At 35.4% G+C, this 13,046-nt stretch overlaps 1 protein-coding gene across 1 annotated transcript in view; it reads left to right on the forward strand.

Annotated features, from left to right (window-relative positions):
- Positions 1–78: 78 nt before the first annotated feature.
- Positions 79–13,046, forward strand: part of LOC107587841 (serologically defined colon cancer antigen 8 homolog) — a 45,033-nt gene continuing 32,065 nt past the window's right edge. Inside the window, exons 1-13 of the mRNA XM_016275801.1 lie at positions 79–277; positions 612–752; positions 920–1,008; positions 1,488–1,604; positions 1,811–1,936; positions 2,044–2,133; positions 2,229–2,293; positions 2,663–2,854; positions 4,998–5,136; positions 5,248–5,400; positions 6,197–6,331; positions 6,818–6,934; positions 7,158–7,300. Coding sequence (XP_016131287.1) covers positions 214–277; positions 612–752; positions 920–1,008; positions 1,488–1,604; positions 1,811–1,936; positions 2,044–2,133; positions 2,229–2,293; positions 2,663–2,854; positions 4,998–5,136; positions 5,248–5,400; positions 6,197–6,331; positions 6,818–6,934; positions 7,158–7,300 — 1,571 coding nt within the window. The 5' untranslated portion in view covers positions 79–213. The remainder of the gene's footprint in view (positions 278–611; positions 753–919; positions 1,009–1,487; positions 1,605–1,810; positions 1,937–2,043; positions 2,134–2,228; positions 2,294–2,662; positions 2,855–4,997; positions 5,137–5,247; positions 5,401–6,196; positions 6,332–6,817; positions 6,935–7,157; positions 7,301–13,046) is intronic.

The following is a 13,046-nucleotide window of genomic DNA, read 5'->3' on the forward strand; positions in this document are numbered from 1 at the left end:
TTTTTTACTCACTCTGCCCTAGCTATTTGATACTGTAAAAACTACAGTTTCCGGTTGCCTTTGCGCGGTTTACGGAAGTGCACTTGTGCCATGCAACCGTTGACGTCTTTTTGGACGTCGTTGGCACTACAACACTTTCAGTAAAAGTGAGCCAGAGAAATTGTGCGGTATATTTACAAACCTTTTTGGTTTAGTTACGTGTTTAAAGCAATAATGAAACAGTCCTTGGACTCTGACGAGGAGGAGGAATTGGGAGCATTGCAGAAGACATTAAGAGGTGATGGTTTTAACATCGAAAAGATGATTCAGCCCACTGTTGCTGTCTACAAAACTGTAATAATGAAAATAATATGACAGAAAACCAAAGTATTAACCACTTAAAGTGAGCCTCTGATAGAGTATTATTCATTGTGAACGCTTGCTCTTGCAACAAGATCAACAAGATTTTTGTGAAACATTGTGCTTAAACCACAGAAAACAACACAATTAGTAAATATTTCAACTTGTTAATACAGTACATGTGTGATAAACTATACAATACTCAAGTCAGGGTATGTCATATTAATATTATGTACCAAAATCAATGTATTTGTATGATGTCAATGTTTCAGAGAGAGCCAACCGCAGTATCCAGCACTTGTCCAGCATGCTGGCCAGCCACAGCTCTGACTCTGAGTGTTCAGAACCAAAGCAGGAGAAGCTCGGCCCTCTGCTGCAGAACCCTCCTATACCAGTTCAACAGAGTGAAGCAGGTACAGATCATGCAGGAAGCATGCTATTCTGACAAATCATTATAATGCAGGATTGAGTTGCATCCTGATAATTGTAGTTGTGTATTAAAATGCAGACATCTTCTGGATGAGTAGCCTTATTTGTGCAAATGATTTTTTTAGTTTTTTTATGTGTTTGTTTTTTTCAGTCAGTCAGCTGCGTTCCTTACTTCAAAAGCAGTCCAAAGATGCAAATGTTGCATCCCCTTCTCCTTCCAAGAGGAAATTAACTGGAAAGGTACTGCAATTAAATCAGGGCTTCCTAAAAAGCTTCCAAAAGCTTGTTTTTATTGTAATCATAAAAATGTAACTTAAAACAAATAATTAAAAAATAAAACAAATATATAAATTTACTAAACAACGTCATAGAACTGTGAACATGTATAGTTTAATCATTTAAAAGCATTCACATTTAATTTCTTTATATATAAATATGACATTTTAATTTATATTTGACATTCCAATTAAATTAAAATATTCACTTCATAACAAAATATTTAACATCAAAGATAATTAACCATTAATAAGTTTAAATGTGCAAGTACACTCTTATTTTTTAGTGAACATTTTAATGCACCATACTTTATAATATAAATTTATGGTAATATAGTAATTATGATATGTAGTGAGAACCATTAACTTTTGCTCAATAGGTTTATTGCTCTTACTTAAAAGTTTACACAATATTAATTGAACCAATATAATTGTGCTGTCTAGCAAAGAGCCACAGACGAGGGCAATAGCAGTTTGCCTGGTCTTCACGACTTGGTTCCCATCATCCACAATCAGTCTGAGTACATTCAACACCTGGAGGCTGAGGTCAAGTTCTGCAAGGTCAGTCTCAGTCCTGTTAATTAACACAAGATATTATCAGTGAATTTATTGTCTGAGGCATTCTATGAGTTTGATAATGGGGGTTTCCCCAGATAAAGCGAGTAGTATTTAACTGGTCATGTGATGGGAATTTTGTTGCAATTTGACTGTAGTTGTAATTGTTCATGTGTTTGTACTGATCATAGAGATGTGTTTCCTCTCTAAAGGATGAACTTCTTGGAATGAAACAGAGAGTGAGAGTGGTGATTGTGGAGAATGAGAAACTACACGAGGAGCTGAAAGCAAAGGCGGTTGAAGAAACTCTTAAAGAATACACATTTGTAGACAGCACAGTATGTATCCATGAGGCCTTTAGATATGGTGCTGACAGAAATGGCAAATGTGGGACTATAATGACATAATTTATCAAAATATGAGTAATTTTATTGTTCATTTTCAGTTAAATATGGAGCGCACACCAGAAAAGACTTCAAAGCAAAGACTTGACTCCATTAATCAAGCTGAGGACCACAAATGGAAGAAAGAAATGGTATTTGTGGTTAAACATTCATGTAGCTGAAAATGTGACTTCAATAAATGGACTCAATGTGCACTAAAATTGTAATTTCCATCTCTTTGTTTAAGGAGCAGCTGAAGTGTCTCTATCAAGCACAAACTGAGACCCTGGAGGCTCAAGTGGTCTCCCTGAAGTAAGTGGGCTTCAATCAGTGGCTAAGCCTAAAACATATTTTATCTTACAATCTGAGTGGGTACACTGATTGAATTACACATTTTATTCATTTGCATTGCTAAAAAGACACCAAAATGTCATATAAAATATAATTTTATCATGCATTCTGCATGCTTATGGTGTTAGAGGACCTCCCTGATTATAAATGCCTACTGCTGAAAATGTAGATTGCCAGAGTGTTGGTCATTGTGATTTGTAGTGCTCTTTAGAACATACTGATTGTGCATCTGCAATATTTGCACTGTGATTCCGTCCACCAATGGAATCAATCGGTCATCATATATGCATATTGTAACAATGTGCCCTCTTACTGCACATGTCTGTGTAGGAAAGACTTGGTGAGCATTCAGAAGGAATATGAGGAAATGAAAGAACGACTGAGGCACAAAGAAGCAATGACTGTGGCGACGGGCAGTGGTCAGCGTGTGGGTGGTCTGTGTCTGAAGTGTGCCCAGCATGAAGCAGTCTTGGCAGAGACGCACTCTAATGTTCATGTACAGAGCATTGAAAGACTTACTAAGTAAGTGTGTGTTTTTATTGTTTTAATTTTCACTATAACTATGAGTCTAACACCTAAAATAATTATGTAATTCTGTTATTAAAGGGGTCATATGATGCTTTTTTAAAGATCATTATTTTGTGTATTTGTGATGGCAAAGCTGAATTTTCCGCATCATTTCTCCAGTCTTCAGTGTCACATGGTCCTTCGGAAATCATTCTAATGTGCTGATTTGCCGCTCAGGAAACATTTCTTATTATTGTTGGGCTGCTTAATATTTTGGTGGAAACTGTTATACGTTCTTTTATATATATATATATATATATATATATATATATTAGTGCTGTCAAGCGAATAAATGCGATTAATCGCATCCAAAATAAAAGTTTTTATTTGCATAATATATGTGTGTGTTCTGTGTTATTTATTTAATTTATTTAATATATTTATTATGTATATATAAATACACACACATACAGTATATTTTTTGAAATATTTACATGTCTATACTTCATATAATTTATATTATAAATAAATATATTTAATATATATATAAAAAAAAAATTCTGAACTATATACATGCAAGTGTGTGTATTTATATACACATAATAAATATGCACAGTACACATGCATATATTATGTAAACAAAAACTTTTATTTTGGATGTGATTAATCGTTTGACAGCATTAATATATATATATATAATTAGAATTTTTGTGACATTATAAATATCTTAACTGCCATTTTTGTATCAATATTATCAATCTTTGTATCAAAAATTTTAACAATTATTTACAGATTTATTATCCAAATATATGTTAGTTTCAGTCCACAATTTTTTTGTAAAACGGATTTACTTTATAATTTTTTTTTTTACGTATACTGAACTTCACATGAGAGATATTGATGTTGTAACTACCTTGGAGCAAAACCTCTGGGTTAATTAACACTGTTAGGCTCCTTTGACCACTTTAATTGAATTAATTTCAAATAGAATACTTGGGCTTTTTTTTTCTTTCTTTTTTTTGGCAGTTCAAAAAGGGGAGGTCGGAAGGATTTTAATGTTTTTTAAAGACTTCTCAGTGGATTTATTTGAGCAAAAGTATATATTAATAATATAAATAATATTAGAATGTAAAATATCTGTTTTCTATTTTAATGTTTAAAAAAATTCCTATGATGGCAAAGCTGAATTTTCCGCATCATTCCTCCAGTCTTCAGTGTCACATGGTCCTTCAGAAATCATTCTAATGTGCTGATTTGCCGCTCAGGAAACATTTCTTATTATTGTTGGGCTGCTTAATATTTTGGTGGAAACTGTTATACGTTCTTTTATATATATATATATATATATATATATATATATTAGTGCTGTCAAGCGAATAAATGCGATTAATCGCATCCAAAATAAAAGTTTTTATTTGCATAATATATGTGTGTGTTCTGTGTTATTTATTTAATTTATTTAATATATTTATTATGTATATATAAATACACACACATACAGTATATTTTTTGAAATATTTACATGTCTATACTTCATATAATTTATATTATAAATAAATATATTTAATATATATATAAAAAAAAAATTCTGAACTATATACATGCAAGTGTGTGTATTTATATACACATAATAAATATGCACAGTACACATGCATATATTATGTAAACAAAAACTTTTATTTTGGATGTGATTAATCGTTTGACAGCATTAATATATATATATATAATTAGAATTTTTGTGACATTATAAATATCTTAACTGCCATTTTTGTATCAATATTATCAATCTTTGTATCAAAAATTTTAACAATTATTTACAGATTTATTATCCAAATATATGTTAGTTTCAGTCCACAATTTTTTTGTAAAACGGATTTACTTTATAATTTTTTTTTTTACGTATACTGAACTTCACATGAGAGATATTGATGTTGTAACTACCTTGGAGCAAATCCTCTGGGTTAATTAACACTGTTAGGCTCCTTTGACCACTTTAATTGATCTCTTGTGTGTATTCAGTCAATTATTGTTCCTCACAGCAAGGTTGAAAGGAGTCTCGACTGGTCATGAAGCTAATCAGCTGCTGTCCTGATTATGTGTTAGATCAATGCCTGCTTTCAGTAACCTGATGAGATGCTTGTGTTTGTGTCTTTGTTAGAGAGCGGGATGAGCTGACGACCGTGCTCTGCTCTCTGAGAGCCAGTCAGACTGAGGCCCAGCAGAGAGAGTGGGCCGCCTATCAGCAGGTCAAACAGGCTGTGGAGATGGCAGAAGTGGCAAACCTGGAGAAGACAAGAGTATGTGCCAACTCCACTGATTTGAATATGAATTTTACTGTTTTGCTTGAGATTAAAGAGATAGGTATACTCATTGATCTTGACCTCTGGTCTGTCCCTGTGCACCTGCAGGCGTTGGTGCAGTGTGAGCACTTCCACAATGAGCTGACTAGACAGAGGGAGAGGCTGGAAAGAGAGAAGGCATCTGAACAGGAGAAGATCTCCCAGGCCAGGGAGGCAGCGCGTTTAGAGAGCAAGAAAGAGAAAGAAGAGCTCGCCCAGACTGTTAGTTGCTTACCATAATAAGAAATGTTTTCTTAATTTGCATGTAGGCTCATATTATTATTGAACTGAATATTATGACTGTCTTTGTTCAAAAGGATTGGAATGTTTCGACAAAGCTAGTATATGCTGCCCTCTAGTGTCATTTTAATTATGGCACACAAAACAATAGCCAAACCAGAATATTGCAATATTGTTAACTAAATATCAGAATTGAAGAGAAGCTTCAAGTTTAAACCAAACTAAAAAGAAGAAAACCTGAAGTGTTCAAAAAATGGTTTAGTTATGTTTTTGCATTTACCTTTTATTTATTCATTTGGAATATGCTTTCATCCAAAGTGACTTACAAATGATTACAACAAACCTGCTCTCTTTTTTTCTAATTTAATACATTATTACATTATAAATTTCATTAACTGCAACAGTTTGAAGTTTAATTGAAAATCAGATTTCAGAATGTCTTAAGTCTGTGCACTTTTTGCTTTAATTATTTAATTTACTAATTTGATTAGTGACCTAGAAATAGTGCAGAATCTGAAATATTTCTTATTCGTGCTACTATGCAACTCATAGTTTAAAAAAAATAAAATAAAATTCGTATTCTTAACACTTTCAGTTTATTTCTAGTTATATTCAGGTTATTTCTTGGGCCTCGTTTAAAAGAGTAGAAATAGTCCTATACAGTGGTCCCAAAAAAGTATTCAAACACTCAAGCCACACTTAAAAGATATTAAAATGAGCTAATATTAATTAATATCACTAATATATCTAATATAATTGTAATGTTCTCCACTGTAAGGTGACCAGTCTCACTCAGAGAGTGGCTGAATTGGAGGGTCTGCTGGAGAGGGGAGAGAGAGACCGGAACTCACTCAATGGCCAGCTGGAGGAAGCTTATAAGAAGCTCACAGCACAGGAAACGGAAAGCAGCAAGGTACAACCCAGTGAAAGCCTTCCCCACAACAGACAAAATTTGCTGATTTGGATTGCCCTTTTCCTAATGCTCTTCTGACAATATGATGAACCCGATATTTATCTGTTGATGAATTTCAAATGATTTTGTGTTGGTCTCATATTTGATCCCCCAGGTTTTCTTAAATCAATAGAGCAAATAAAAAAAACCCTCAACATTATTTGGATGCCAAATTTGATCTTTCTTGAACTGTAGGTTAATTGGTTCAGTCATCTTTGTATGGAGAATGTTTCATCACTAGATGGCAGTAAAACTATATTATTAGCAAAGCTGATAAGAGTTAATGCCGCAACAGCTCTAGTAGAAGTTTATGGAGCAGATAGAAAGGAGCAGCAAACATCTCCTCAGTGAATCAGTTTCTAGTATGTGAATTAACAGTTTTCAGCGGACAGAAGTATTGAAACTTACCTTGGACTTTGCTTTAAGCTGCATGTATGCTTGTGTCAGGTGTGTGCGGAGCTGCGTTTTCTGTTGAGCCAGGCTCAGCTGAAGAAAGAGGAGAAGGAGAGAGAGGTGAGAGACATCAGCTCCAAACTGGGACGTCAGCTAGAACTGGCTAAGCAGGTAAGAGAAACTTAATCGACCAATTTTTTTTTTTAATCAATAACTATATGTTAACCAGTTTTGCAATTTACAGTGTTACTGTTACAAATTGGCATTTAGTCTGTATGTGCCAAAAAAATTAAAAGGCCATTTTTAAAAGTTTCAGCGAACAGTAAGGACATGTTTTAGTGCAAAAATGAATTATCGCTTGGTCTCTCTCTCTCTCCCCTCTCACGGGGTTCAGGAAGTACAGAAGTTGGGTGTGGAACTGAACGGTTGCCGGCAGCGTTTGGAGGAGGCCCAGAGGGCAGAGGGCCGAGCTCGGGCGGAGGCAGCCGGCCTGGCTGAGGGGCTAAGCCGCGCCCAGCGCCAACTGCACCTCACCAGGTAACCCCCTTAATCCTATTACATGCCACAACACTGCGCCCGTCCACTGGCCCCAGTGCAGTGCCAGCACACCGGCAGGAGGGCACCCGCACTTTATTAAATCACCAGTAGCCACCGGCTGCCACCGCCACAGTCCACCACGCACCAGGAGAACAGGGCCGGAGAGAGGGGCACATGCTGTCTCTCTCGATAACGTCACTCAGTTTAGCAGCAAGTAAAGTTGAAATCAGTTAATACTTCTGACAGGTTTTCGCCTTTCGAACTTTATTATTAATCTGATTCACGTTATTTGTGTAAATCAGTATGGAGTGAGTAGTGCATATGTGGCTTCTCATACATTTATACATTTTCCACATATGTGCACATTTCACTTGTATTCGTAGCCATGATAATGAGCTGGCGTTAAATATAAATATATTTTGGTTGTTAAATTCAATTCACACCATTTAATTAAATCAAAAGCAGACCCTCTACATTGAGCTATCGCTGTTTTTTTTATTTTATCCGAAGATATTACAGCAAAGATGTTGTCTTATGAATCAGTGGCACCTTTTGTGTTGAGTGCTCGTCTGTATACGTTCAAGCTTTGGATTTTGAATTTTATATGCGTCTTGCAAAAATCACCCCAAACTCTGATGAAAATCAGACCAGAATAGGTGATAAGCGAATAAACTGTGTTTTTCAGCAACATTTGTTCAACTAATCCTGTCTTATTAGAAAGCAAATAGATTATAGCTCCAGATTAAGAAGAATAGATCAGATTTAACACCTCCCACCCTTATTATTATATATGAGAGAGAATGTTTTTGGCACAGTAAGACACTTACATGGCCGTTAAGTGCAATTTAACAGTTTACAATTCATTACTATAAATTAGACTTACTGCCAGCAAAGCCCAAAGGAACATTCTGTATCTTTTAATTTGTTTTTTTGTACTACTAAAAATATAGTGGCCCCAAAAAAGTACATGGACACTTAAGTCACAAAATTTGTGAATGTCATTGCATATGTTCCAAAATATTAAACCAGGTGTAATCTGCAAATGATGCCAGATGCTTCTCTCAGAACTAACTTTTTTATAAATTTTTTGCAGTTACTTTTAATCAACTGGTGTTTAAAACTATTTTTGGTGGATTTATGAAGTCTGTTCCTCTCACATTCACACAGGTGTCCAATTAGAGTAACCACAGTTGTAGTTCATTACATTAACTATGAGTCGTGACAATTTGACAGCTTCAAAGGAAACAAGTGTATTTTTCTGTTTTTATTTTGAACAGTATATCTAAAAAATAATGTTCAGGAATTTAAATGATCACTTAAAAGTGTCCAAATACTTTGCAGGGCCACTGCATTCAATACATTTATGCTGTAATTTACTTGTTTGTAGTATTTGTTCAGTTAAACCATGAGAAGAATTGGTGTAACATTTTAAAAGTGGTGTGGTGTTTGTGTGCTGACATCTGCCACTCATAAAGTCTCTGCCTTGTGTTGTTTTTGTGCTAGTGATTGTAGTGGTGCTGTCAGGTTGCAGTTGTTGGTATGTCACACTGACCTGAGGAATGGTCTGTAGTAACCTGGTTAAATTACTTTAACTGGCACCTATTTTACAATAATTAAAACTATGCTGAAAATTGCTGTACATATAACATACATTTCATCTAGAGACCAGATAGTGCTCTAACCAAATAATTTCAATACCGATATATACACCACCATTCAAAAGTTTGATGGCAGTAAATTTTTTGAATACTTTTGTTCTGCAAGGATGCATTAAATTAATCAAAAGTGACACTAAAGACATTTATGTTACAAAGGATTTCTAGTTCTTTTCTTTTGAACTTTCTGTTGATCAAAGAACCCTGAAGAAAATGCATCACAGTTTCCACAAAAATATTAAGCTGTATATGAAATAATATGAAATGTTACTTGAGCAGCAAATCAGCATTTTAGAATGATTTCTGCAGGATCATGTGAACCTGAAGACTGAAGAAATAGCTGCTTTGCTATCACAGGAATAAATTACATTTTAGTAATGTAATATTTCAAAATCATACTATACTATAAATAAAACAGTTTCACTGTATTTTTGATCAAATTAATGTGGGACATCTTTCAATCTTACCAACCTTCAACTTTTAAACTGTATTGTATATTCTCATCCACTTAAACCGACGATGCTGACACATGCACAATACTTTACGGGTTTATATAGACATGAATAAAGTGTAAAAAAAATTATGTTTTTCTTACTTGTATAACCCCTGAAACGTGGTGTATATGCATCCCTGGTTAGGAATCACTGCTCTAGATTTCATGTTTGGGCTTTATGGCATTTCTGTGCCCACTGAATGATTGCCCACAATGAAGCCATCCATTTCCATGTCTCCGTGGATGTGTCCTACCCCAGCGGTAAGCGTAGGCAGTGCTGAAGCCTCAGTGGGTTTGAATGGCACTGGGGTCTCCTTTCCTCTGGAGGAAGAGGAGATTTTACAGCATCTGCCACAGCACTGCACAGCTGCAGAGGAGGGACAGCATCTGTTCGCAAGGGAATTCAGCACTTAAGTATTAAGACTCGGTCATGTATTGTTTATAAATTACCATAAAGATGCATGCTGTTGCAGAAATATTAGTGAATAATTTGAGTCATTTGTTTACATTTGGAAAAGTACCACTGTGCATGAAAATGATCCAGATGGTTTTTGTGGAGTATAGATTGTTTGCAACAGCAGGTCTAGACAAACTCTTGTATTTGATGTTATTACGCAGCAGAAGAATGTAGTCCTGCATTGTTAGTTTAGTACACCTGCTTTTTTAAATGTACATTTACTATCTTGTAGACTTTGCGTTAGTTTGGTCTACACCTCTATTTGAGTTACTGATGTGATGCAGTTTTTTTATGTGTATGTCTGGATCTATTAATTCATTCAGAAACGAGAAAAACAGAACAGAAAATAAGCAGTTCATCCAGACAATAACTTAAATACACCTCTACTACCGCTAAAGTTTTTAGATTATATATTTATATCAAATATAAATGTTAAAAATAAAGTAGTTGCAGTTTGCATTAATTTATAAATATAAAATTAATAACATTAACTTAATGTATTTATATTTAATATAAGTATTGAATTAATTGCATTATTTTGCCATATTAATGCAGTGTTTAGAAAAACTTTCCAACCAAATTGTGTTTACTAAATAAGTCAGTATAGTGTAACCTTAAATAGATCTCTTTGTGTGTAATCAACAAGCAGAACATTTTTGCTGTCATTTGACAAGAAATTCACAAAACGGGAAATTATATTGGACTTCTGTAGACCCAATATCACATATTACCTTTTTATTACATTGTCTCAAGAAAACGTGAATACATTTTAAGAAAGCATGATACAATATGTATAAATACATTTTAACTTATTTAAAGTTTAACTCAGATACGTTTATACAACTTGAATTTATGAAAATATGAAACACATTTCTAAGTACTTAGCACATGCATTGTGATTTTTATTTATTACTTTTTTTTATCATTTTGGACTTATTGACTATTCTTCAGGCTGTCAGAGATGAGCAGATGAGTTTCCATTTTCTTGTAATGGCCATGCGATGAATCTATTTATACATATTATTCCTGGTGTGATTGGAAGTTTAGTTGTCTTTTAAATTTTTTCTGTTAAATTATTGAAGAAAATTCTGTCTTAGCATATTACAGCAGTTCACTTTCAAGCAGTCGGTAATTAAGTTTTTTGATCAGGGCATTATTGAAACATAAGAGATTTTGCAGTGATTAAATGAGGTTGAATTAGCATTAAAAAGCTCGGGCAGGATGCTGGCCTTTAAATGCTCTCTGCTTCTTCTAGATGAGGCAACAAAATGGCCTGCTGAAGATCAGAGTGTTTAAGCCACTGACAGGCCCTGCTTTTGGCAGCAGAGAGTCTTTTTCAACTGTATGCATGGTGTGGACGTGGGCTGCCAGGGCAGGTTCTTTGGGCCAGCCGTAGTGCACAGATGCAGCAGACATCTGTGCATTCTTTCTCTCTTCCTTGAGGCTAATCCTTCTCTTTCCCATCTCTCTGTTGTCTTTACTCTCCTTACACGTTCATAAATGCATGCGTACCGACCTGCGACTGAGCAGCCCAGGGGATGGTCATGTGGGGACCCTCTCTGTGTCACGTCCCCTTTGCTGGGTGCTCATTCAATCAAGCCCTCTGAAGCCAGACTTTGACTCTTTCCGTTCTCGTCTCACAGCTTGGATGATCACAGCTCCCACCAAACGGATGGGCAAAGCAGTTGTCTTTTGCTTTTTTCAGTTTTTTTTTTCTCTCGCTCTGGCCCCCAGGCCCCCCGTGCACATGCTGGGGAGGGCCGGCGGCTCCAGTATTGGATCATCAGCCAGCTGTGCGCTGGGCAGCAGAGGATCTATCATAATCCTGCCGCTCTGTTCTCTGCCTTCTGACGGCTTTGAGCCCAGGCTTTATTCGGTTTGTTTGTTTGCTTTTGTGCGCTCGTGCCTTTTTGTCATCCCTCCCCCACTCCTTCCTTCTCTTGCACCCACCCTCCCACCTCTCCCAACATTCGGCAGACCCCATAGGGTGTGAAAATACAGAGAGAAAAATGTGCGACGATATATAAAAAAACGAGTTGCGTTGTTTTGCCATGCCACTTTACCAGCCGCAACAGATTTTCCCCTTTGCCTTTCTGTGTTTGCTGGAGTTCACTGTGGTTTGGAATGGGACACAGGGGCTCGCTTTGTTCCAAATTCCCTCTCTTCTTCAGCAACATGAAATTTTGCAAGCAAGCGGTGACGCTGGCAGCGGGGCTTGAAGTTTTGATCCAACAAGAAGCATGTTGCGGGCTTGTAAAGGAGAACCTTCAGGCATAAGTATGGATCTGAAAGTAGGAAATATTCACAACTTCTCTGTCGAGAGCTTAGTGGAGAACCTGGCCCTCTGAGCGCTGTAAACCCTCATACTCTGCACTTCATCCACCATATTGGCTACCGATTGGTTAATCGTGCTTTTGTGGGGGATGGAGAATTACAAGAAAAAAGCCTGCTAGAAGTTTTTGGGGATATGAAATGATCAGCCTCATCTCACTTTGGCTTATTTTTGTATGTGAAGTGGAATTATTGCAGAAAAAGTCTCTCATTCACGAGAGGCTTGATGGTGCTCGATTGTCCACATAAGTAAGGCTTCATTGTGAGCTGTGAGAGAATCTGGCTTAAACTGGCATCTGTGCTGTTGCTGAACATGTTAAACATGTTAGTGCAGATGAAGACTGGACTTTTTTTATGCCTGAGTATCTTTCTATAGTTTGACCTTATAGTATTTTGTAAGTGGGTCAGTAAGTGGGTGATGCTTTTTTCTATCTATTAATTAATTCAAAAACTTTAAAATGCATTTCATAATAACAGTTGAATATTGTTTTTGATGAATATTGTATTTATAAGACTTGAATATATCTATCCTATCATGAGTATATTTTAATGTAATTAAAATGAATTTTGTTAAAAGTTAAAAATGTGACGGTGATAAAACTGCCATGATATCATAACGAGGAAAAAAACCTCATTAAAAAAAACAGAAATTCCTAACCAAAAAAGTGTCAGATAATTTGACCTTTTTAGGGCAAGTTTACTTCAGGATATAAATATAATTTATCATATGATGTAATAATAATTTAGCATATTTGTAAAAAAAAAATAAAATAAATTATATATATATATATATATATATATAGACAGATA

Source organism: Sinocyclocheilus grahami, unplaced genomic scaffold, assembly GCF_001515645.1.
Source record: "Sinocyclocheilus grahami isolate Dianchi unplaced genomic scaffold, SAMN03320097.WGS_v1.1 scaffold96.1, whole genome shotgun sequence".
NCBI classification, from domain to species: domain Eukaryota; kingdom Metazoa; phylum Chordata; class Actinopteri; order Cypriniformes; family Cyprinidae; genus Sinocyclocheilus; species Sinocyclocheilus grahami.